Source organism: Ochotona curzoniae, unplaced genomic scaffold, assembly GCF_017591425.1.
Source record: "Ochotona curzoniae isolate NIBS_2020 unplaced genomic scaffold, NIBS_Ocur_1.0 contig_3819, whole genome shotgun sequence".
Classification (NCBI taxonomy): domain Eukaryota; kingdom Metazoa; phylum Chordata; class Mammalia; order Lagomorpha; family Ochotonidae; genus Ochotona; species Ochotona curzoniae.
The window spans coordinates 20,669,527-20,695,501 of record NW_024466004.1 but is presented as its reverse complement, the minus strand read 5'-3'; the positions used below and the strand labels follow the sequence as shown (position 1 = coordinate 20,695,501).

At 35.2% G+C, this 25,975-nt stretch overlaps 1 protein-coding gene across 2 annotated transcripts in view; it reads left to right on the top strand.

The window, feature by feature from the left end:
* The window catches only part of KHDRBS2 (KH RNA binding domain containing, signal transduction associated 2), a 449,395-nt gene that overhangs the window by 148,239 nt on the left and 275,181 nt on the right, over nt 1-25,975 (top strand). For both annotated transcript variants that reach the window (XM_040983036.1, XM_040983037.1), the window contains exon 3: nt 14,091-14,207. In XM_040983036.1, the coding sequence (XP_040838970.1) occupies nt 14,091-14,207 (117 nt within the window). The remainder of the gene's footprint in view (nt 1-14,090; nt 14,208-25,975) is intronic.

Below are 25,975 nucleotides of genomic sequence, written 5' to 3'. Positions count from 1 at the left end.
CTTTGCCTCTGTCTTCCCCATCCCACCATTCAATTGGCATAAGAGAAGGAATGACAAGCTGTCATCTAAAACCTTTCTGAGCATTAATTTCACAAACAGAGGTAGAGCATTCAAAACTTAATCACTGCCAAGAAGTTTCATCTGTTAATACTGTATAATAGAAAATTAAATGTGATATTCAGAAGAGGCAAAATATTCAGTCTCTAATACCTTTCAGTATCTCTCCAACTAGATATGATAACATATGATATCTTCTTTAATCCTAGGGGACAATTTTGGTATTATTTTTGAAATTGTAGCACAACTGTATACACTTCTCACATGGTCATCTATTTCATGAAAGCCATGTTTAGACTTCTTTATTTCATTTTAATATATGAACTTCATATTTCTTTTTTATAAATATATTTACCAGGGTCCAAAGAGAAAATAGAACATGCTGAAATGTGGTTATTGATGACTATAGTGAAGAAGGTATAGGGACCAGTGCAGTGGCTTAGATGGCTAATCCTGCACCTGAAGCACTGGCATCCCATATGGGTGCTGGTTCATATCCGGGTTTTCCACTTCTGATCCTGCTCCCTGCTTGTGGCCTGGGAATAGTGGATGATGCCCCATGTCCTTGGGACCTTGCATCCATATGGGAGACTCGTAAGAATCTCCTTGTACCTGACTTCAGATCAGCTCAACTCTGGCCATTGGAAACATTTGCAGAGTGAATCAGCAGAGGGAAGCTAACTTCTTTTCTCTGCTTTGTATATCTTCCTTTCCAATAAATAATATTTCTTTAAGAACAAAAAGGAAAGTATACAAACAATGTCAGCTTGAAGAGAAGGTAAAAATACTTTCCTATCAGCAAAGTAATACCTCTATAAATTTTACTAAAGAATTTAGATAATGAATATAGACATTAGGATGGTTTTGAAATTTCATTGTGATTTAATAAATATTGGTCATTATGTTCTTGTCTTATTTTGAAGAAGGATACCTAATGAAACATGTCTGTAAGCATATAAAGTAACCTTCAAAAATGGATGTTCTTGTTCAAAAATTTTGAAATTATTTATACAAGCAAAGCCTTTATAAAGTTCATGGACAGTGCATATTATGGAAGACTCCAAATTAATTTTAATATTTTTGCAAGAAAATGGACTTATCTATTAATTCTGTACTTTCTCTGAATCTCTGAGCGCCTTCTTCCTGATACATGTAGTTGAAAAACTCCTTTATAGGACTGTAAGAAATTTATTGCACAGCTTTTTATATTCTTGTATCTAAAGTTACTATTTAATACAAATATAGGATTTTTTCAACAAGAATAATGCAGATTTTTACAACTCATAGCTCTCTTTTGGTTTGGCTAATATAATAAGCTTGCAGTACCTCCGTGCCTGCAAGTCTGCTCACAGTGAATTTTTCATGATTTTCTTATGTAGTTTTAGTAGTGACAAATTTGATTTGTAGAACTAAGAGTAACAGGTACATGAATACACGTATCTGTTACATGTACTTCCTAAGATACGGATTTCAATTTATTTCCAAACTTGGGATAATGTCCGTCCTCTCTTCATTCTTCTTAGCATGTATATGGGGTATAGATCAGTTTGTCAACCTGAATTAGATCACTGTGTTCATGACACTTGATCTTTATTTCTCATGATTTACGGAGGGAAGTAGATGGAAACAAATATTCAAAACAGGTTTCCAATTTTACTTTGTCAGTGAAATTTCTTTTTTTTCTTGTTTGAAGTTCATCAACTGAAGATAATATATTTAAAAACATCCTCAAATATTGTATGATGATTGAAACTCTGCTTATAGCATTAATTAGAATTTTTTTAAAAAATTTATTATTTAACAATGTTTAAGTCTTTGATAAATGTTATTACTTGATCCCAGGCTATACAATAGAGCTACATACATAATAGATGCCTATTGGACTTCTGATTTATATAGTGCTGATTATTTTACTTAAACCATTCTTTTCTTTTCCCTTCTCTCTTCTTTCCTTCTTTCTTTCTTTTTTCTTTCTTTCTTTCTTTCTTTCTTTCTTTCTTTCTTTCTTTCTTTCTTTCTTTCTTTCTTTCTTTCTTTCTTTCTTTCTTTCTTTCTTTCGATTGGCAGTGACAGAGGAAGGAACAGAGAGAGTTTATTTGCTGATTCATTCCTCAAACGGCCTTAATGCACAGAGCTTTGCCTGCCTGTAGTCAATAAGGTAGAACATCATCCTAATCTCCCATGTGGGAATCAGAGCCCCGAACAGTTATACTATCTTTCACTGCTTTCCTGGATGCATTAGCAGCTAGCTGGATTAGAGGTGAACCACTGTTCATTTGGGATGCAAGAGTTGCAGATATCAGCTTATTGCACCTCACCATAGCACTGGCACCAAAAGCAATTTTTTTTTTTCAATTTTGAGCTTTCATGAAAATGTTCCCTATATTAATCTGTAAATTACCACTTCATGGAAAGAAGCACTTTCTCTTTAAAACAAGAATGGCAAAATCATAGCATACTAAAATAAAAATGTAACAAAATGTATCTCCTAACACAGAGAAGTCCCAGACATCCTACCTTATTAATAATAGACACAGTTCTGAATCATGGTGAACTATTATTGGTATCTAGCTTATTATTTAAAGCACATAAACTGAAATGAATATTACAATAGGTTTTGCCACACTGTCATCTCTATCCAAGTCAACTGGGAATACAGTTTGCCTTGAAGTAAGAAATAATGACAAAGACTTGAAAAGACAGTAAAAAATAAAACTGGCTGTTTTCTCTAGCAAGTTTCCCAACAATGACATGCAAAAAAAAATATTTCCCTTTTGTTGCACATGCAACCACTGGTGATTTTCTCTCTAAAGTATGCAATATACCATTTTGCTTCAAAGCACTTTAAGAACTCTTCTGTGAAAGCTGAAATTTAACTGCACAATGGTTATTACATTTCCTAAACAATTTTTATGAGTTTAGTAAATTTTCTTTAAATTTCCATTGTAATTTATGTGGCATAAATAATTTCCCAGTTCCTATAATAGAGATTAAGCTATAGATTAAAATAAGTTATTTTAAAAATCAAATATCAGCTGTTTCATCTTTGGAGTAACAGTCACAAAAACTTTTTCCGTTACCTAAAGTTGAGGTCATAATAATTTGGGGTCATAAGATTGATTATTTATATAATAAGAATTACTTTATATAGCTTAATATCATAAATATGTTTTCATTCTCTAATAAAACTGTGCAGCTATGGTCACCTTGACATAACATTGATAATATAAACCACTGATATATATATACCCACAAATATTGTCACATTCTCTGTACATTGTATATTTTTTATAATTTTGATCATAGAACTTTGAAGCACAGTCAAAATTTTCTAAATTTCTCAATCACTTAAAATTTATGCTTAGGCAGTTAATATTAATAAAATATATCAAAGTGCTACACGATCAGGGCGAATTGTAAAAACTTCTGAAAACTGGATGTTTTACCAGCAAATTGTCATGCACGTATTCTTAGCAACTTTTGTTAAGTCACTTTACTAAAAACACAAAAAATGCATTGCAGTGATGTTACATGTGCGTTTTCAAATACATGGCTAAATGCTGTATCCCTTATGTTGCAAAGACATTTAGAAAGATAAATGTTGTGCTTGTTAATCGGTGGAGACACTTAGGACTTCAACACTGTGCATTTCGGGTATTTATATTTGTGCCCTAGTATGAAATTACCTGTTACATATTGTATCTCTTACTTACTCATCCATCATATCCATTTAACCACCAGAGCACCTACTCTGTATATAGACAAGTATTAAGACTGTCATGAAGACATTGAGTGAAACTGAGGCAACAGCCAATCTTTTACTCACCTACTGTGTGTGGTAATGCAGTTCAGGTAAAGAAGTAATAAAGGGAGAGCTTCCAGTGAGATCATGATGCTACACTAGTGAGTAGTTGTTTCATGGCCTAGAAGCCCTGAGTCAGGGGATAGCCTTCTAGCTGTGACTCGAGAGAAAGTGGAGCTGGAAAAGAGAAGATGGGAAGACTCAGGGGTAGGAAAGTAAAGCTCACCGTACAAAGCCCTGGAGCTGCAATCTTATATACTCCAGGTATATGCTTTAAAGCTCTCATAGTTTAGCAGTTGATGCCAAGATTCTTTAACCAGAACTTCATTTAAATATATGAGCTTAAACTAAGTCTCCAGCAATAAGTGCCTCTCATTGAACACCTGGAATAAAACCCAGCATCACATTTTATCAAGAGCAACTTGATCTATTGATCTTCTTATTAATCTTCTTCTTCTTCTTAACCTTCTTCTTCTTCTTCCTCTTCTTCCTCTTCTTCTTTTAAAATTCAGCACCAAATGTCTGTGCTCTGAACTTAAGTTTTTTTTTTATTTTGATATTTACATAGTTGATTGGACTCACAGAGTCAAGGGCTACAGGGAAGTGAGTAAGACCATTTCTTCCACATTCTCTTTTTCCCTTCCTGTATCTGGGGTAAGTAGAGAGATAAAAGGAGGAGGCACACCCACACTCCCAACCATCCCAGGGTCCCCAAAGTTTGGCATGCTCCGAGGGCACAGCTCAAGTGGTTTCAGTAGTTCAACTTTTCTGAATTGCTGCCAGTCTCGCCATTCCAAGCACAGTGTTAGCTCTTCAGAATCCTCTGGCTGACATAGTCCACCTTAGCATCTCCACTTGCCCAGATTTGCACTGCCAACACTTGGCTAGGTTAGTTGATCAATTTGTTCTGTCCTCTGTTGTGCTACCAGGTGTCCTCTGCAGGTTCCAGTGTACTACCATATCCTCCATGTGCACCTGGATATTCTGTTCACTGCCCTGCCTAAGCCACTGAGGAGGCTCACCTTTGACACACGCACTCCATGGTCAGACCATGGAACCTGCACTTCTCTTCATGATCTTCTAAAACAAATATCCACTTAATGTATATTAATGCCTGTATTTCATTAGCATCTTCCAAAGTTTACCATCTAATGACATTGCCACATCTTTATATATTCTTACTTCACTTATAATATACTCTGAGTTTGCACTATATTAAGGCAAGCAAAACACAAATATGAATAAATGATAGATATAAGGTTAGTTTCATCAGGAAGAGATACTGAGAAAGTTGAACATAACTTACACTTCTATGTACAGATATACACAACATGGGCCCGGTGCTTGCAAATAGATATGAAAGTGAGAGTAATTAAATTATAAAAATTGACCAAAAATAAATCACTAAAGCATGTCTGACTTAGTGGCCAAGGCACTGGTTAAGATGCCTGTATCCTGTATTGGTGCAAGTCCTGCCTCAGGTTCTCATTCCAACTGCTGATAATGCACACTCCGGAAAGCAGAAGGCAATGCTTGTTTCTCTGCCCACAGAACCAGCCCTGCTCAGTCATGGCCCTGTGGATCCATTTTTCAAAGAAAAAGAAAAAAAGAGGCGTTATTGACAGCTGTCAGCATGATGGACATTTTAAATATACATGTTGTTACAAAGCAACTTTTCAATGACTTAAATATGAATGAATTTAACAGAAATGTAATCTTTAAAAAACTTTTACAAGAAAAATACTTTTACTTATTTAAGGATGTTTAACGTGCTGCAAATACAGCTCTATCTAAAAAACAACAACAAAAAAAAATCTTGGGCCCAGCATGGTAGCCTAGTGGTTAAAATGCTCACCTTGCATGTGCTGGGATCCCATATAAGCACCGGTTGTAATCCGAGTTGCCCTGATTCCCATCCAACTTGCTGTTTGTGGCCTGGGAAAGTAGTTGAGGACAGCCCAAACCCTTGAGATCCTGTACCTGCATGGGAGACCCAGAAGACACTCCAGGCTTCTGGCTTCGTATGGGCTTAGCTTTAGCCATTGCAGCCACTAAGGGACTGAATTATCGGATGGAAGATCTTTCTCTCTGTCTCTGCTCCTCTCTGTATAGCTGAATTTCCAACAAAAATAAATAAGTCTTTAGAAAGATTGTAGATGTTATCCTGCTATTAAATTATGGGTAAGTACTGAAGGTAATATTCTGTAGTGTTTAAATAATTTTTAAAGATTTTCTTTACAGAAAAGGTTAGAACCAATAACTGCCAGTGAAATGATAATTAATTTGTTATGAATTGCCTTTGTTAAAATATGGATTGAAAATATAGTGAAAGAGAGGAGCAAAAAGTTTATTTTCAGAACAACTGTTTTGTTAGCTGCTTTTAAAGTTTATCTTGAATTTCAAAATAAGCAAAACAAAAAAATACATAACAAGTTTCATCTCTGTTTCTGATAGGTCAAACCTCAAACAGAAATAATATCCACTCCTTCATTAAAAAAATAAAAAGTTTCTGATTATTCCAAATGATGGATTAATGAAACTTAAATTCAGAAACAAATATTTATGATCCCCAAATCGCAGCTTCTTCATCTACAGATTGTAAATATATACACGCCCATTAGAAAAAAATGCTAGAAATCATACCCTCAAATATTGTATATAACATTATTCCTAAAGATACTTTACCTGTATGAAATCTGTAAGATATACAAAATTAAATGTGTGATCATATGCTTTCCTTCTGTTTTATTTCAATATGTACATTCTAGAAACGTCTTTCTCCTACAGCTTTTAGATAATCTGATTTTAAACAATTGGCTATTGTTAGAGATAAGAATGACTGTACTGAAACATAAATGCCGGGAAATGTGTCACAGAAGATCCAGGCAAACAGCATGGCATTCTGAGTGGGGACCTTGTATTGATTCTGTCAGCAGCTTGTCCTCCACCAGGATCGTGTGAAATGCTGTCTCTCTTCACAGTCACAAGCAGTCCCGGTGGAGACTTCACTTTGAGTGCGCTGCTGTTTCTGACTTTGATTGCTCAGTATCATCAATAAGGGAAGAAGAAAGTTTTGGAGCAGCATGCTAAAGAAAAATCCCATTAAATTTTCCTCACCTGAAATGATTCTATTTAGCTTCTTGTGGGAGTTATGTAATAGTAAAGACTATGTTTAGCATTCATGTAGAGTATACAAGAAAAATAAAATGAATATCCTTGAACCTGTGAGTTAAACCAAATTCTAAACTCTCATTTGTTTTGACACTAATTGGGGTTTGCCTTTGACCTCATTCCTTGCTTGACTTATGCAGAGAGTAACTTAAGTCCTGATTTTTGTGTTTATTTTCTGTTTTGTTTAAGGAATAGATACACATTTTCATGTGCTTGTAATTAAAATAGTATGGTTTGTGTATTGTTCTTGATTATGTAAAAACAGTGGCATGTATGTAGAGACTCAGTACATATAAATCACCATAATTCATATTTACTACTAAAAAATGCTTCACTATGAGTATTATGATTTACTTGTTCATTGGTACCGGTCAGGATTCAGACAGGCCAAATTTATGGTTTATGTATATTATGAAGGAGACAGAAGAGACTTCTGAAAAATCATCACTCATGGACAGTTAGAACCTGTACCAAAAAGCCTCATGTCATTAGAGTTTAACCAGAACTCCAGGAAGTTCAGCAAATCCCACAGTGACTACAAGGCAGGGGAGTTTGGTGTGTTTATTAAGTTTCTCAAGACGCATAACTTTTTCTCCCAGTTTTTTGCAAGAGTGTGGGCTCCTGAATCCATAGTGTGGGAACACATGTAAGGATATGTAGTATAGCCCTGACTGACCCTCATAGCTTAGAAAGATTAATAGACTCCAATTTGTATCTTTAACATCTTGCTCAAACCCCTGAAACAAACTAACAGACTACTACAACAACAAAACAGAAACGTCAGAATACTTGGGAAAGATCTAGGAAACAGAAGACCAAAATCTTGGCAATGATATAGAGTAGCTAGCACATTTCTCATCAATTGAATATTATTTGTTTCCAATTACTTTTCTTCTGACAAACATTAAATCTTAGCATAACCTTGCATATATCCTGAGATTTCTCTAGGAGATGTTCCTAGGAATTGAATTTTTAAGATATTTGTTGTATACCATTACAGACTTAAGATAGTGCCAAAAGAGTTGCATTGATGTAGACACATGCTCAGGGTGAATGGGTACCCATGGCTCCACATTCGAGCCCATGCTTCATTTTTTACTTCATTGTTCATCACCAAAGTGTGTTAAATACTACTGAAGTTTAAAAATTCATACATCTTTTGCCATTCATATTTTACTATTTCCATGCCATGGTATATTGATTTTAAACTCATTTTAATTGTATAATAGCATTCAATGTAAATCATCAAATTTGTGACATTTATTTTAATCAACAGATACTCTCAATGTTAACCTAACTTTATTTATAACTATCATATTTTTGTCTTGTTAAAAAAAAAGCAGGTACTATATGTTATATATTTTTCTTCTGCAACATGAAGGTTTGCCACGAAATCTGTAATGCAGCTAAAATTTCAACATGGTGGTTACTGTCATTATGATATAGGAAAGAACTTCATTTTCCTTACTGTGGAATAGCCAATTTTGCTGTATATTTGTGCTTTCTTTCCAGAGTTTTCCTATTGCTTCTGTAACAATTACTATGCACCTGAACATAGTGCCTAAGGCAAATGATTATCTTATAATATGGAGACCGAAATTTGAAAATGGCTTTTAAGAGGCTAAATTCAAGGTGTTTGTGGGCTTGTATTTCCTTCTAACATTCTATAAGAGAACTTATCCCTGAACTTTTCCATCTAATCAAAGCTGCCTGCGTTCTTTGGCTCATTGCTGCTTTTCATCTTCAAAGCTGTCACTGCAGCCTGGGCTCTTGTTTTCATGCCTGCTTCTCTGACAATGCTGCCTCCCCTTCATTTATAAGGCACATCGGCCACAACCCAAGATCACTAATTTAATCACTGAGTTTTACTGCATGGATTTTGCTGGGGAACCGTTCTGTATGCCTGACTCAGTGATCTGTAATACAACCTGGATCATATATCATTTTGACATACACAGAATTCTCTTTTTTATTTGGGTTAAGTTGTGCCATTGGTTTGCCCCAGGACTACATGCAGCACATGTTATAATTAAAATACTTTCCAATGAATTTTATTTTGTGGCAGAAGCAGCCCTCAACTTATCCTTTAGCTTCTCAAAGTTTTGGGTATTGTTGGAATAAATTTTAGAAGCACTCCTTTAAGTTAGCCTAAACAATATTGTCATTTTGGTTGGACTTGCTTTGATTCTATAAGTGAAATTTAGAGAGCCAGATGTTTATATGATACTAAGTCTTTCCATTCTGAACATAATCTATTTATATTTCCACAGTGGTTTGAGCTTAATTTCTTAATTATTTTATTTAAATGTTCTGAGCTGACATAGCTAATTTTTTCTAGATCTGTTTTATATTGCCATATAAATGGCATTTCTTCTAAAAAATATTTTCCAATTATGTGTTGTTAATATACAAACATACAATTTATTTTCATATTGACTTTTCAAAAAGGCATTTTGCTAAGCTTTCCTGCTAATTATACCAATTTTTCTGCAACTATATCTGTGTATGTAATTATGAAAGTAGAGAATTTTTGTTACTTTGTGATATTTATAGCATTTATTTTATCATTCAGGAATTTTAATCATTGCTACTGAACAGAATATTAATAATGAACATCTATACCTGTGTCTTACTATTTTTTTTCATGATCTCAAGTATTCTTATTGATTTTAATTATAAACCTCCTATTTATTCAGAAAGTTTTCCTTATTTTTTTAGATAACTCTTACACAACAATTTTTAAAAAAATTTTACCAAATCATTTTATTCAAGTGAGATACTAGCCCCTTCATTGGTTTATAAATTAAAATTAGCCATTGCTCCAGTCCACATTGTTGTGCCCAGATTTTGAGATTCCCAGAAATCACCAGAAGTCTGAAGTTGATGTAAGTGCACAAGCATGGTGTATTCAAACTCACCATGTTCAGACTTGGGCTCTTGGTTGAGAGCAGGCAGCAGACTGACTGACACGCAGGGACCAACACCCTGTACCTGAATGCAACCCCGAATAGCACATTCACAGGGTTTTTATAGGGGAAGTCCACAATAGCTTGGAAAGGGGCAATTCACAATAGCCTGGAAGGTGAGGGGAAATACCACACATTCCCTACCTATCTCAGCTGGATAGTCCATGCCTGGCTCTTTTCTGGTCCAGCAATAAATGTAACCACCTACTTGATTACTTGGAGCCACCTGTGAGATAACCGGAGTTGGGCCTTGATTCATGAGAATTGGAGCCCATTGGTGCTAAAGGGCTCATGGGCTGTTTGACTTGCAAGCTCACATGATTTCTAAGTAGCAATGAGCCATGAGCAAATGGTTGAGATTTTGATACTGAGGTTTCTCACTTGTGATATTCTTTTGTTGAGGTGGTTGGTTTAGCTGTTTTACCTCAGTTGTTTCAGTCTGCAAATTTCCTGTTTTAATTTATTGTACTATAAAAGTTATTCATGTTGGGCACAGTGAGTAAAGGAATACATTTTCCATTTTATTTTTTTAAATGGTCTGCATAAATTGCAGTGACACATTTCCTGGAAATCTGATTCTTCTGTATAGTCTTAAGACTGGTAGTTCTTTACTGTGCATTTCATTGTGCTGTTATCTGAAAAAAGATTTATATTTTTAGACACCTAGTTTCCTTTTCTTTAATTTTTCTTACTTTTTTTGAAAGACAGATTTCAAAGAGAAGGAGAGAGAGAGAGAATCTTTAGTCCACTCCTTCATTCCCCAGATGGTTGCAGTGGTCAGAGCAGAGCTCTGAATCCAAAGTCAAGAGCCTCTTCCTGGTCTCCCATGAAAGCACAGGTTTCTAAGGACTTGGGCCATCCTCTGCTGCTTTCCCAGGGCATAGCGGAGAGCTAGACACACACTAGTGCCTATATTGGATGCTTATACAAGTGGGGGATTAGCCTGGTATACCAGCATACCAGCCCTCACCCCAACTTATTTTCTTGACATTCTATCTATGAAATACACTGATCTTTAGAGTGCAGCTTGGTAAGTTTCCAGAACAAACTATAGAGCAATTTCATTAATCAGTTGTTCCCTTATGCTGTTTTCCAGTCAATCCAAATTTAGCCTTCTGTGGTCAACATGCAACCAAGATTATGGGTTCTAGTAACAGGTTAATGTTACAATTAAAACTTTGTGATAATGAAACGGAGCATGATGTACTCTTTGATACCTGAGTTGTTTCGTTCAAATGTTTGAAAAATAAATCCCTGTCATGGTATCAGTTAGTGACTAGCTCATATCTGCTTATGTATAGACTTGTCTGTCCATTCTGCAATGATGAACCTCGATTTACTTCTATCTAGTTTAGCCAATTAAATCACTAGATTTTCTTTGTGAAAATATTTTAGATACATTTATGCCAAATTTACCTTAAATAGTATACTTACTGCTCAATAGGTGTCTGCCATATTGGATGATGGGACATAATTAATTAATTGTCATTGTAGAAAAAAGAGTCATGAATATTATGGCATTAAATTTGTGTAGGTATGGTATTTTTCTTGGATAAAAGTGTAAGGTTATAGTGGACTTCTTTTTAGCCTAATTAATAAATGCCAGTGTTCTTTCTAATGTAGCTATATAGCCTTTTCATTTAAACCTGTCATGAGGCTATCATTGTGGCAGAGGGAAAAGCTGCCACTTGGACACTGGTTTCCCATATCGGGTGCCAGTTAGAGTTCGAGCTACTCTGTTACTGATCCACTTCCCTTCCAGTGCTCCTGGGAAGGTGGAGAGTGATGGCCCAACAGCACTGGCTTCTGCTACGCAGAGCCCTTGCCCAGCTCTGGCCTTAGAGTTATTAGACCAGGGAAGATGTGAATGGACAATCTCTTTATCTGTTTCTCCTCCCAAAACTCTCCTATTCCCTGAAACTCTGCATTTCATAGAAACAAAATAAAACTTTCTCTAAAAAATTGCTTTTACGAACACCAACAATGCTTATTAACCTGACATGCTTACTGACATTGGTGTCATTCTTTAACTAGATATGGCCTGTTTATTATTGATTTAATGGAATTCTTCACAGATTCTAAAAACTAGTTATGTATCTGACATATGTATGAGGAGTATTTTCTAGTCATGGTTGTCTGCTTAATACTTCATGGTTCTTTGAATCAGCAGCGTTTTTTAGAGGTATAGAATTATTGTTTCCTTCTTAAATAAGTAATATTTTTCTGAACCAGTTTTGCAAAGTTCTTATATGCTATTCATACAATTTAATAATTTTATCTTTTACATTTTTATTTGTGATTAATCTCAAGGTTTGTCTCAAGGTAGGTAAAACTTATATATTCCTTATGCATACATGTACTTGCTTTTTAAAAACAGTAAGTTGTGCCCGGTGCGATGGCGCAGTGGTTAAGGTCCTCGCCTTGCACGCCTGGGATCCCATATGGGCGCCGGTTCTAATCCCAGCAGCCCCACTTCCCTTCCAGCTCCCTGCCTGTGGCCCGGGAAAGCAGTTGAGGACGGCCCAGTGCTTTGGGACCCTGCACCCCTGTGGGAGACCCGGAAGAGTCTCCTGGCTTCAGATCGGCACAGCATCGACCATTGCGCTCACTTGGGGAGTGAATCATCGGACAGAAGTTCTTCCTCTCTGTCTCTCCTCTCTGTATATCCGCCTTTCCAATAAAAATAAAATAAATCTTTAAAAAAAAGTTTTTCTGTATATGGACATCTTATTTTTCAACATTACTTGATCAAAGAATGTACTCTTTAAATTTTACTGCAATGTCACATGTCTAGACAGTGTGCTCATCAGTAAACAATGCGGATGTTGTTGTACTGTTCCATTTTTTCCCTATACATGCAACTGCAGTACGGTATTGCATACATGTGGTAAGAACTGATACCCTTGACTTTATAGTATGCTTAGCAGGAAACCTTTTGTTTTTATTTACATTTATTTATCATATACTCTAAATATTGTAATTAGATATTTTTTAGGTTTATTGAAATATATTTCATATCATATATCAATTTTAAGTATAAAATGCAATGGTTTTTAGTTTGTTTAGAGAAGTGAAATCAACCTCACAATTAATTTTCAAAGATTATTATCGCCTGAAAAGAGAAACTGCTTTGTGTTTCACAATCAATTTCTTTCTTTCCACACCACAACCCATTTTTTGTGCCATCCCTGTCCCTGATCCCAGGTGATAACTTCAGGTAGTCTGTGTGTCTTAAATTGATAGACTGTGGCCTAGTAGCTAAAGTCCTAGCCTTGAATGTGCCAGGATCCCATATGGGCTCCAGTTCTAATCCAGGCGGCCCTGCTTCCTATCCAGCTCCCTGCTTGTGGCCTGGGAAAGTAGTTGAGGACAGGCCAAAGCCTTTGGACCCTGCACCCGCATGGGAGGCCAGGAGGAAGCTCCAGGCTCCTGGCTTCAGATTGGCTCAGCTGCAACCAATGCAACCTTTTGGGGAGTGAATCATTGGATAGAAGATCTTCCTCACTTTCTCTCCTCCTCTCTGTACATCTGCCTTTCCAATAAAAATAAAATAAATCTTCAAAAAATATGTATTTATTTTTCCTGGAGAGCCAAGTTTACAGCGAGGAGATACAGAGTGAAAGATCTTCCATCTGCTGGTTCACATCCCATGTGGTCTCAATGACCAGGGCTGAGCTGATCTGAAACCAGGAGCCGATCTGAAACCAGGAACCATGCAGCTCAGGGTCCCAAGGCTTTGGACCATCCTTCACTGCTTTCCCAGGCCACAAGCAGGAAGCTGGATGGGAAGTGGGGCAGCTGGGACATGAACCGGCACCCATATGGGATCCTGGCGCATGCAAGCCAGGGATTCAGTCACTAGTTCATTATGATGTGCTCATAGGAATTCTTTTTGGTATCAACCTTTTTGGCCCACAGGTGTACATTTTAATATGGATCTTACATTAAAGATCTGAAATGGTTCTGTGTTGAGGAAGGGGTGAGAGATGTATCTCTTCAATGATGACATTGTAAAACTACACAATTCATCACTTATTCTTGGCATAAATCCTCCCTAATTCTAAAACAGACTTCCTATTGATTTTGTTTTGTAGTTCAATTTTGTGGGGAAATTGCTTGGACCCAGAGGAAACTCCTTGAAGAGGCTACAGGAAGAAACAGGCGCTAAAATGTCTATCCTGGGCAAAGGATCAATGAGAGATAAAGCAAAGGTAACAAATTTAATTTGATTTGTTTTACATAGTGGAATTTAGCTGTAACACTGATGAGATGATCATGTTTATGAACACACCTGGATTGCTTTTTGTCATTATTTTTGTGATTTGTTACATTCTAGGACCACCTTCCTACATATTAGGTTAACTTTAGCCTCATAGAAACCAGTTATTGCCTCTGTGTCTTTGAGAACATGCATTGTCTCTATAACCCATTTTATAGAGTGCTATCAAATAAACTTGATTCTGCATTCCAGATGGAATATTCCTATATGTCAGAGCTGATTTTCTTTAGCTTCCTTGCTAGATCCCTTTTCTCTCTTTATTCATATAACCTAATCATAATCACTGAATCTTTGATGTTATCTCTCTGATGTATTTTTACATTTATCCCTATACCAGAAGCAATCCTAAGTAAAAATCTGTAAATTTAAGAATTGTTATTATTTCTTAAAATGTTTCAGTATTAAACAGCTCACCTCTCCTCAAAAGAATAAACTAAATCTGTGTATATGTAGCTGTAGCTATATATGTATATGTATGTATGTATGTATGTATGCATGAATGCCAGTTTCTATTTGAAATTATTTCTTTCATATCTGAACTACATAATTATTTTCTGCTTTTTATATTGTAATTTCCTATGTGTTAGCATTCAGTGTTTGGGACCAATAACTACTTACAAAGACTAATCATGGTGAACCTTTGGAAATTGGTTCAGAAATGGTGTTTGTACGTGTAGTGTCATTTGGTCAGCCTGTATTTTATGATTTGATATTTGAATACAAAAGGGAAATTATACAATTCTTTAGGACTCTAAGAGTTTTGTCTTCTGTTAATAAGATTTTCCACCAGTCTGTTTAAGGGCATATCATGCAGGAAACATTGTTTCTTTACCATAAGAAGTTAGACACTTTGTATATATGCTTCTTTAGAGTTACTCAGTAGTCAATACTACACATTGCAAAAGTAATTTTTACTGATCTTTTCTTCTGGGTATTTTTCAGTTGATCTGTAATGTGTATAATTTACCAAGTGTCTCTGCTTCCAGTCCTTCTGATATGGTTTCTCCAACTCCATTGTAAGTGTTTAAGAGCATCTAGTTAGGCAATAAGCTTTTGACCTCCACTATCATAGGTTTTGTTTTTCTTTATACTTGAGCTATGATTGACATGTAATATTCTGTAAGTACATATAGTATTCAGTATGGTTTTTTTATATGTTCCCTAATTGTCTCATGATAGGTTTCTTATTGTGTGCTTTCATATACATTGTGTATATGTATATAATAAGTGTGTGTGTATAGTATGGCATATTCTTCCCAGTGGGATTTTTAATACTAAGTTTTATTTTTGATATTTACATAGTTAAGAAGGATGCACACCCTGCCACACACACACACGGTGGGATTTTACTGAACTCCTACAATAGCCTAACTCATGTTTTAGTACTTAGCATTTTTTACTGACTTAGTGAATTACACTGTATGCTTTCACAAGCTGAAGAATTGTCCCAGGCAGCTTTGTAAACTCAGAACCTATATGTAGTCTTTCTATATCTTTTAAAATTCTTCATTTTCATATATTTAGACATTTTTTTATCCATAAAAATTCAAATTGGGTCTCTTTTGCTCTATGAATATGTTAGGTATTAGGGTTATTTCAATATCCAATGCAAAACTGATTTGGTTCAATTAAGCTTCCATTAGGTTTAATTTCCTGATATTAACTATTACTTAAAAAAATCCTATTTCTTACTTTATTTTGAGTGATCCATCATATTTAACTATGCTGTGAGTGTTTTTAATCACTCTTCACACAATAAAGTGAATATTTAATAATTATTATGTGTGTCAAATTATGGTAACTTTTTTCAGATAAAGAAGGCCTTTATCTCTGAAGTAGTGAAAATAAAACCATAGACATGTACATGAAAAAGCTTAACTTAGGAAACACTTAGGACTCATAAAAACTTAATAGATTCCTGATTATTTTTACTGCAGCTTATCTCTAGATAATATGACCTGAGCACTTTGCACTTTTACCTGATTATGGTTATCTTTTCTTGTAATAAACAAAATTCTTCTGCTGATGAAAGCATGTTTGCATGTATATGCATTAATTGAACAAGTGCTTATTGAAATACTATGTATCATTAACAGTTCTGGTTTATAATAACAAATGATGAGGTTTTTTGTTATTGCAAGCAAATGCACTGATTGGACACTTTAGAGAGTGATTTCATATGTTATTTAGACAGTAGGTTGAAAGCCTCAAGTTTTATCAATAGGCACAACTAGGTATGTATATTCTTTTATCTAAGAAGATGGGCACTGTTGATATAGAGTCCATTACCATGTGTCTAACTCTTGACTATACGATAAACTATATCTTAATAATAAAAAAGCATATCCTATACCTGCTATGTTCTCATGTAGATTCATTATTAAGCTGTTTTAGAATATTGGAGGTGACTAAAGCCTTTACAGGTCTATAATTTAATCAAGTATGTTGACCTCCATAGTAATTTCTTTAATAAAGGTGAAAAGGTATTTGATTATTTATCTTAATTGTTACATAAAATGACAACCTCATTTAATTTTGTTTTTGTATATTAACACTTATTTGACTACAGAGAGAAAAATATAAAGCTGAAATATGACCATATAACCGTAAATTTACTACATTTTATACAAAATAGATTTGGTCAGCATGTTGAATGTTTTTATTTGATTTTGGTGGTTATGTGAAAATATTCCAGGAATGTTTGAGCAGAAGCTCAATTTTAATGTGTAAGAATAAAAGGCATACTAACAAAAATGTTGAAAGCAAAATTACAGTGTATTTACAATATTTCAAAACAGCTCAGGAAATTAGCTGGTAGTTCTAAAATTTCTTTAAAATTTAACTTCTTTCTGTAACATATGGTAGGTACCATAATACCAGCTGGTTCCAAATAACCATGCAGCTGCTGGCTTCACTAGCAGTTGCTTGGAACAATATTCTGGATAACTTACTTAGAGCTTCAAATAGCGTGTTGCTATTTTCAGTGGTGTTGATAGAGATTGTGAGTGAGAACAGTGTAAGTACTGGTTCTACAGGCTTGACTTTGAAAACCCAAGAACAAAGATAGTATCTCTGCAAAAACAGGTTAGGGAAAAATATGACAGTGGCTGAACACATCCAGACAAGGGTGAAGAAACAGGACTACATGCAACCACATTTTTATCATTCTTATTAGTTGCTTTTAGGTAAAAATAAAAAATGGTCATGTAGCAAATTGATTCCTTTGGAATAGAAGAGATTTTGGCTTGTCTGATAGTGAGGTTGGTTGAAATTTATCAAAAATGATCTTAAGGCACGCTGGGATTGTATGTGAAATGTAAAATGCTGGTTTATAAAGATAGTAAAGGTAACATGGTACCCCACTAATACGTATAATTTTATATGTAAAATTTATAACATCGCTTATTAGAAGTTTTAATATTACTTAAAATTTTTAATGTAAAGTACTGTTTAGTGGAGTTTTATTTGAAAATATGTATTAACTCTCAAGGCAGGCTCTTCTGTCTTTGATGTGCAAATAACTTGTGCAGTTTCTATATTAAAATATATTTTCTTTATTTGGTGATGGCTACTTGAGTAAATCCATCTGATTTCATGGCAAGATCAATTTTTATCAACAACAGAATCAACTAAAAATCTTCAAAGAGATGTGGCTGCCTGCTGGGCAATGTGGTGTGTGTATCAGGCTGCTGGGCTCGGGCTGACATCAAACAGCCCAGTAGTTGCTCAAATCCTGAAGGGAAAGGCATGCGCTGTGCTTGTCAGTCAGGATGTCATTGGTTACACTGACCACTGTTTCAATCATTTAATAACCTGAAGACCAAAGCAATTGGTAATCCCTCAAAATCAAGAACCTACACATTCTGGTGTGAACTGTGCTTCTTACACAGTGTGCAGTAGAATGTTCATATATTTTTTTGGTTTTTTGCTTTCCCTTCACTAAGAAAAGATGCTTTGTTCATGTTAACTCCAATCAAAAACAAGGAATAAGAATAATTCTCTCAAGTATCATATGAATTTGTGAAGATCAAGGAATGTACCATAAGTTAAAGACATAACTAAAGAATGTATCAGCATACCTTGGTGATGAAATTTTTCTTTTTGAATCTTCATTCTTCTTATGAATTGGGGAGTTACCATCTACAATACTGTGTTAATTAACCTATCATGAAAAAAACAGTCAATTCAGTGTCTAATGTCTTCATAAGCGTCGATGACAGAACGTGAGGCAGAAAAGTCTCATGTGTCATGAATGAAAGATACGTTACCATGAGCCAATAATTTTCTATGGCCTAATTTTATCTAGAACCAGATAACATTTCACTTTAAGACCTTCTATTTGAAAATTCGCAGAAACCTAATGTCATCATCATAAATCATGATTTATACATAGATTTAAAATTTTCTTATTTTATGAGATAGAGAATGTTAATGATTGAATTAATGAATATGTGTGTTGCCCAACTGTTTGTTCAGTCCCCAAATGCCTGCTATGCACAGAACTGAGCCAGACCAAATTCAGGAATCTGAAACACAGTTCAAGTAGCAGAGGCCCAGCTGTTTGAACCCTTGCCTATTTCCCGCTAGGGTGGGAATTAGCAGGAAGTTGGATTTGGGTATAGAACTAGGATTTGTAATAAGCCTCTATGATATGGAATATGGACTAGCATCCCAACTGATATCTTAACTGTTACACCTAACTTTGTGGGTTTGGATGATAATGCTACTAGCATATTCACTTTTATTGCAGTCTTATTTGTCATTTCCTTTTTAAAGATTTGTTTTGTTTCGGTTTGTTTTTGAAAGGAAGAGTTACAGAGAGAAGAGAAGAGACAGAGAGATCTTCCATCCACTGGTTCACTCCCCAAATGGTTGCAATGGCTGAAGCTGGATGAGTTTGGAGCCAGGAGCCAAGAGCTCCTTCCTAATCTCACACATGTATGCAGAGGCCCAAGTATTTGGACCATGATCTGCTGCTTTCCCAGACCTTTAGCAGGGAGCTGAATCAGAAGTAGAGTAGCCATGACTCAAACTGGTACCTAATTGGAATTGTGATGCAGGTAGAAGTTTAACCTGCCCCAACCCATCATTTCTTAGTTGGAATATACAATTTTTCCAAAAAGAGTAAAAGAAATTATAGAAGTAAGGTTTCTCTTACCTTGATTTTTTTTTTGAACCTGCCCTGTGGCATATCAGGTTAAGCTATTACCTATAGTGTCAGCATCCAATATGGGTGTTGGTTCAAGTACCGATTGCTTCACTACTGATCCAGCTCCCTGCTAATGACCTGGGAAATAAACTGAGTATGGCCCAAGTGCTTAGACCACTGCACCCATGTCCTGGAAGAAGCTCTGGGCTTTTGACTTTGGCCTGGCATAGCCCCAGCCATTATGGCAACTTAGGAAGCATAGCAGCAGATGAAAGTTCTCTCCCTCTGTCTTTTCTGTCTGTGTAACTTTGCCTTTGAAATAAATACACCTTAAAAAAAACATTAACTTAGAAAACTCCTTTAAAGAGGTGTGAGGAAAAAAAAATAAAGGACTTTTTAGATGTGTCATATTATGTAAACCATAATAATAGTGCAGTTTTCTGAATCCCTGAGGGAGGGAGATACTTTTTTCATGAGCTTTAGTATACATCACAAAATATTACAATAAAATCTGAGAGCAGCATAACCAATATAGAAAGGGGCCAGATGTACCTTTGGGTATTTTAAATTCTTCAATCCGTGGCAGTTTTAATGGGTTGCAAAATTTGACCATTTCTTTTAGAAACACATGGGTAGGTTTTGATTCTTTCTGCCCTTTGAATCTATATAGTTTCAGTTCCTTGTTTGTAACTAATGGAAGGCAGGGTACAGATTTATGATTTCTGGGAGAGGCTGTGCACATTCCTCATTTGCAGGAACAATGGCTTTCAGAAATCAAAGATTCTGAAGATCCTGAGACCACCTCCCATGTAGATATCCAAAAACACGTAGGTAAGCCAGCTACAGATGCACTCTAGCCTTTGAGTGGTCACAGAAGAGACGTCACATCGTAAGGGAAGAAGTCTACAGATTATCTAGCCATTTGAGACATGACCAGTTACAAAAGTCTTCTGCTGGTGTGCCACCCCTGCAGTCAGATGCAAGCTATACACATTGTACTGTGTGTGAATTTCTGGCTCATAGAATCCATGTTCTTGATAATCCTAACAAAGCAGCGCTTGTTTTTGGATCCTGTGTTTGGAGTGGTTGGTTATGCAACAATTGATAGTGACTTTATCGCAACTTTAAAAGATAGCTCTCTGTTAGATTTCTTCTCTTTTTGCATTTCTGCAGTTAGTTTAGTGACAGCCACTTCAGACTGACAGTTTCTGAAGTAGAGGATAAAGGAAAAGGGGAGGAGGTTGGCTATATATTTTTCTTTCATTTTTACTTGCAACTTATGTTTAATTTAACTCTCCTGTCAAATGGTTTAGTATGTGTCAAAGATTCAATTCAAATTTCCATGATTGGAAAAGATATCCAGGGGAAGCATTTCAAAGGTTTCTTTCTAGTACAGACATTTAATCATGCCAGAAAAGGAAATTTCCTAGTTAGAAAGTATCAGGCTAGTCATAAAGTTGGTTTAAGAGCTTTCTACTTCTGAATGTCTGGCTTAATGTCACGAGTCCCAAGGTTAATTGGGCAGGTAGTTCCAATTTCTCTGTAAGGCTTCTTAATTTTATTACAGCTTGACAAAGCAAGTGCTTCAGCATTTTATCAAAGATTCTAGATGGATCCCAGAGGGCAAATCAACTGCAGCACAAGATTGGAACCATTTCCTTTCTTAGTTCCTTCTTTTGACCAAGACAGATTGTGTATTTGTCAGTGTCCATATGGCATTTTTGTACTGAGTGTGCAAAATGACTGTTACTTCATTAGTCATTTCTTGCCTGTCTTTTATAAAGATGAGTTTTAAATACAGAATCAGCTTTCTGCAATGCCTAGACTATCAGGACTGCTCAAAAGGCGCTAAAATGATTTGTACTAATTTGCTTTATCAAAAAAAAAAAAGATCCCCACCCCAAAATTCTTAAGCAGTTCAGCTAAGAGAATCATTTGTTACTAGTATTAATATTTTAGCAGTATTCACTATGAGTACATCACAAAGTGAAGAATGGGTATTATGGGGAAAAATAACTACTTGGATTTCAAAATGATTTTGTAACAGAACACTAACAGAACACTTTTTAATTTTATTTTTTTGTGAACTTTTTAAGGTGTCATATGTCTTTGGTGCTTTTTGTATAGATATAAATAGACATAAAGTACATATGTGTTATGTAGTAACATTGATAGTTAATATCTAGCCCTCTATCTATGAGCATATCTAGAATATGTATAAGTGCAAAATTACACTTAAGAAATTAAGTTCTTAATTTCATATTAAGATTTTCTCAGGCCCGGCAGCGTGGCCTAGCAGCCAATGTCCTATCCTTGAACACGCCAAGATCCCATACGGGCGCCGGTTCTAATCCCGGCAGCTCCACTTCCCATCTAGTTCCCTGTTTGTGGCCTGGGAAAGCAGTGGAGGATGGCCCAAAGCTTTGGGACCCTGCACCCCCATGTGGGAGGCCTGGAAGAAGTTCCTGGCTCCTGGCTTCGGGTTGGCATTGCATTGGCCGTTGCACTCACTTGGGGAGTGAATCATTGAATGGAAGATCTTACTCTCTGTCTCTCCTCCTCTCTGTATATCTGATTTTCCAATAAATAAATAAATCTTTAAAAAAAAGATTTTCTCTATTTTTATATTGAGCAACATCATTGCTTTCCCCACAAACCCAAAAACTGAAGCAATAACCCCAATGCACATATCAGAACTCTAATGGGAGAATTAACTCTTAGAAAGAAAATTAAATAATTTTATTTTGCTCATTGTAAAATAATAACATATGTTTAGTTTTTGTGGGTGATTTTTATATTGAACCAAGTAGGGATAGTTAACTGAAATTTTAAATATTAATTATGGTACTCTTTCAAGAATGCTTTCAGTAATAAGCTGGTTATTGTTATCTGTGTACTTTAAAAACATGCCTTTAATTTAAGTTTGTTTTAAAGAGTTGAAGTTTGACCCCAATGTGAGCCGTGTTCTTTGAAGAGAAATTTAGGCAGCTTGCTATAGTACAGTTTAGGGGATTTGGAGCTACAGTTAGGAAGGTAATTGGTCCAGTATGGGGATGCTGAAAAGAAAAACCCTGTGTTTATCTCTAGTGCATCATCAACACTAATTTCTGCTGAGTATCATTAGTTGCCATGATGTTTACTTGACTTACTATTTTTCTACTCCTTATTAGTTTTTAACTTTCATAAGCCAATAAAAATTTAAACAATATTCCAGTTTTATCAGCCATAAATATCTAAATTGTTGCTTAGTTGAGTAGAGTTTGAGTCTTTGAAGTTTTTTGTTTAAAAAAAAATGACAACTCTGCTTTCTGGGAATAAATATGCTACACAAATTTGAAGGAAAATTAAAAACAAAACCCCCCTCCAAAAAAAACAAAAAAAAAAGATAGGCATTTCTCAGTTCACTGGGTGGCAGCGTTGTTGAGGTCATATCTGTTTTCCGTGTATATGGGTGTACCAAGAATGAAATATAGAATGAGCAAAGTGAAATACCCAGGATAAAAATGAAAATTTATGTGTTTTGCTGTCAGAAACATTGACTGCATCACATGACTTTTCACAGCAGGAAATTGTGGTGTATCCTTGCAGGAATGCCAGTCCCAAGACACTTTGAATGAACAGTGTCCCTGAGCTGTCAAGGTTTGACACTTCAGCTAGTTGCAGGAGCAGGTCTATCAAATGACTAAGTGACAGACATTTATAGCTTTCCCCTTAATATCTAAATATCAAAAATCACTAAGATTCATTATGAGAATTTCATTTTTAAAGTGTTTTCTGGCAAGGAAGTTTATTTTCTGGTTGTTGTTGTTGGTTTTTTTTTTTTTTTTGCAACCTTAATATTTTTTTTAAACTTGAAAGTACATTACATTTCTTTTAGTTCAGAGTTTGAATATGAACCGTGTTCTGCTCTGCCAGTATTTCTCTTGCAATTCTCTTAAGATTATAGGTCTACTTGCTGCTATCTGAAACTCTAGCATTGCTGTGAGGTAAAACAAAAATAAAAACAAGCAAAACAAACTGTATTTCCTGATTAAAGAATGTAAAAATTTTCCTGTTCACATTTCTAAAATTACAATATTCTACATTTGCTGCTTTCAATTCATATTTGCAATTCAAATATGAGTTGGTTTCTCTTTTTTGTCTCTTCCAATTGTATTTTTTGAAGTACTTTGTATCTACCGTCAGATATTTTATTGAATGATTTCTTAGTCTTAATTTTCTTCCATTCGTAAATGTACCTCAAAACTATTTTAAAATTAAGTTCTTAAAGATCAGCATTTTTCAATTTTAAGCACTCACAACTCTGATTTGTTTTTAGGGCATTTAAATGTTTACTGTATTAACAGACAGACAGCTATGATCATAAGGTTCAATTCCAAAATGCCTGGGGCCATCAGAATGGGACAAACTGGACAAAGCTATAACTGGATACCTACAGTCCAAACCAGGTCTCCCACATGGATTGAAAGGATTCAAACACTGGAACCATTGCCATTGACTGTTGAAACTGTGGCAACAGGAAGCTGGAGTCTGGAGCCAAGAACCTGGTAGTTACTCATGCACTCCAACTTGAAGTGTATTTCCTGGGCCAAATGCCTATTGCTTTACTTTATTCAACTTGTGTGTAATATTTACACAATCCACAGCACTACCTATATTTTACTTACTTAAAAGAAGCTAGACTAAGTCAACAGCTACCACTACTAATCCAGGAGCATAAACAATTTATGATACAGTTCCATAGGCCCTGGGATTTCCCTTACACCCTCCCCAATCCCCTTCACCTTCACTGAGTTCCCTTGTATTATTACTATAGTATAGCTCTTCATAAACAGTCATATGTCCATCATTGCGGGCATGGACAATGGCAGAGAGTCCAGCCTCATATTGTCAAAATATGGTAAACAGGTTCATTGGGAGTCTATCTTTGGTCTGGTATTAGAGATGCATACTCTATCATATCTTCACATCTTGATATGATAGTCTCCATTACACAGTCACTGTACATCCCCTTAAATGAAAAGCTACAATACAAAATCAATAATGGGAAGAAAAAAGAAATGAACAGTTCCATGAAATTAAATAACATACTACTGAATAACTAATGTGTTGCTGAAGAAATAAAATCAAGAACCATACTGAAGAAAATTATGCTACTGTAATGATCTCTGAGTCATTGAAGAATTTAATGAGAAAGAGTTTTGAAGAGATGAAACAAAAAAAGAATCAAAATGCGTAAGATATAGTTTCCAATGGTCTTTGTTGGAGAGCTATGTCTCCTGTTCCATCACTTCTTGATCTACAACTTTATAGGTTAGAAAAGTGACCAGGGTGTATTTCAATGTATACTGATTTTATTTGCATAAAGCATTGTTTAAATTGTGAAGCAAAAATGTCACTTCAATGTAAAGGTTTTACCTTTAAGCATTGATTTTCCATTAACGTGACCAAGGCTTACCATTACATGTTTGCATCACCTTTATTATGGTTATTACTTACATGCAATTAAATCTATCACTTTTTATAAGTTATTTATAAAAGGGAACAAATTTCACATATTTCACATTACAGATCTCAGAGCATGCTGATACTTCCCACTCCACCATCCTTTTTGCCCGCCCATCTTCATTCTTCATTATTTCTTTGATTTCACTTTACAATCACAGGCTTAACATGGTATTAGGTAAAGATTTCCACACAGAGCAAGTAGAAAATAAAAGCTATTCCTTGAGAGTACAAAGGCATAAACAATCATCGAATCTCAAACTGTCCATCTCTCATGTAGATTACATTTTGTTAGTAATCACAGATAAGGGAAAACATGGGATATTTGTCTTTTGAGACTGCTTATTTCATTAAATATAATGGTTTCCAGTTACATCCATGTTGCTGTGAAAGACAATATTTCCTCTTTTTTATTGACTAAATAATATTGCATAGTGAATCTACACTACACTTTCTTCATCCAGTCATTCATTGCTGGACTTCAGAGTTGATATCTCAGCTGCAGTGAACTGTGTTGTAATAAACACAGGCATATAAGTAGTTCCTTCATACGCTGATTTCATTTTGTTTGGGTAACCCCAGAAGTGGGATAGTTAGGTCATATGGTAGATAAACATACTTTTAAGTATTCAAACATATATTTTATTTGCCTTATCCTGTCAAGATCAATGCTATTTTATGTCTTTAAAGTTGCCTTGGGCCTTCCCTTCACATTCAGTCCCAAGCAAATATTATTTTCCTGCTTTCTGTTACTATCTTTGGGCCTTTTACTTGAATTCATAAATTGGTTTATCATAACAAACAGTTTTATTTCTGCATTCTTTCAGTTTAAATAATGCTTTAGATGTTTCTATATGTTTAGTTTACCTAAAGTTTGCTCTTGTATGTCACTTAGAACTTTGTCATTGTACATTCATCTTTTGATAATTTAGATTGAATTTGGAAAAAATATGATCAGTATGAAGCTTCATTTTTATCTTTCCAGGAACAGGTTTTTACAATACAGAATTTAAATATAAAGCACATGATATTTACATTATCTTTTG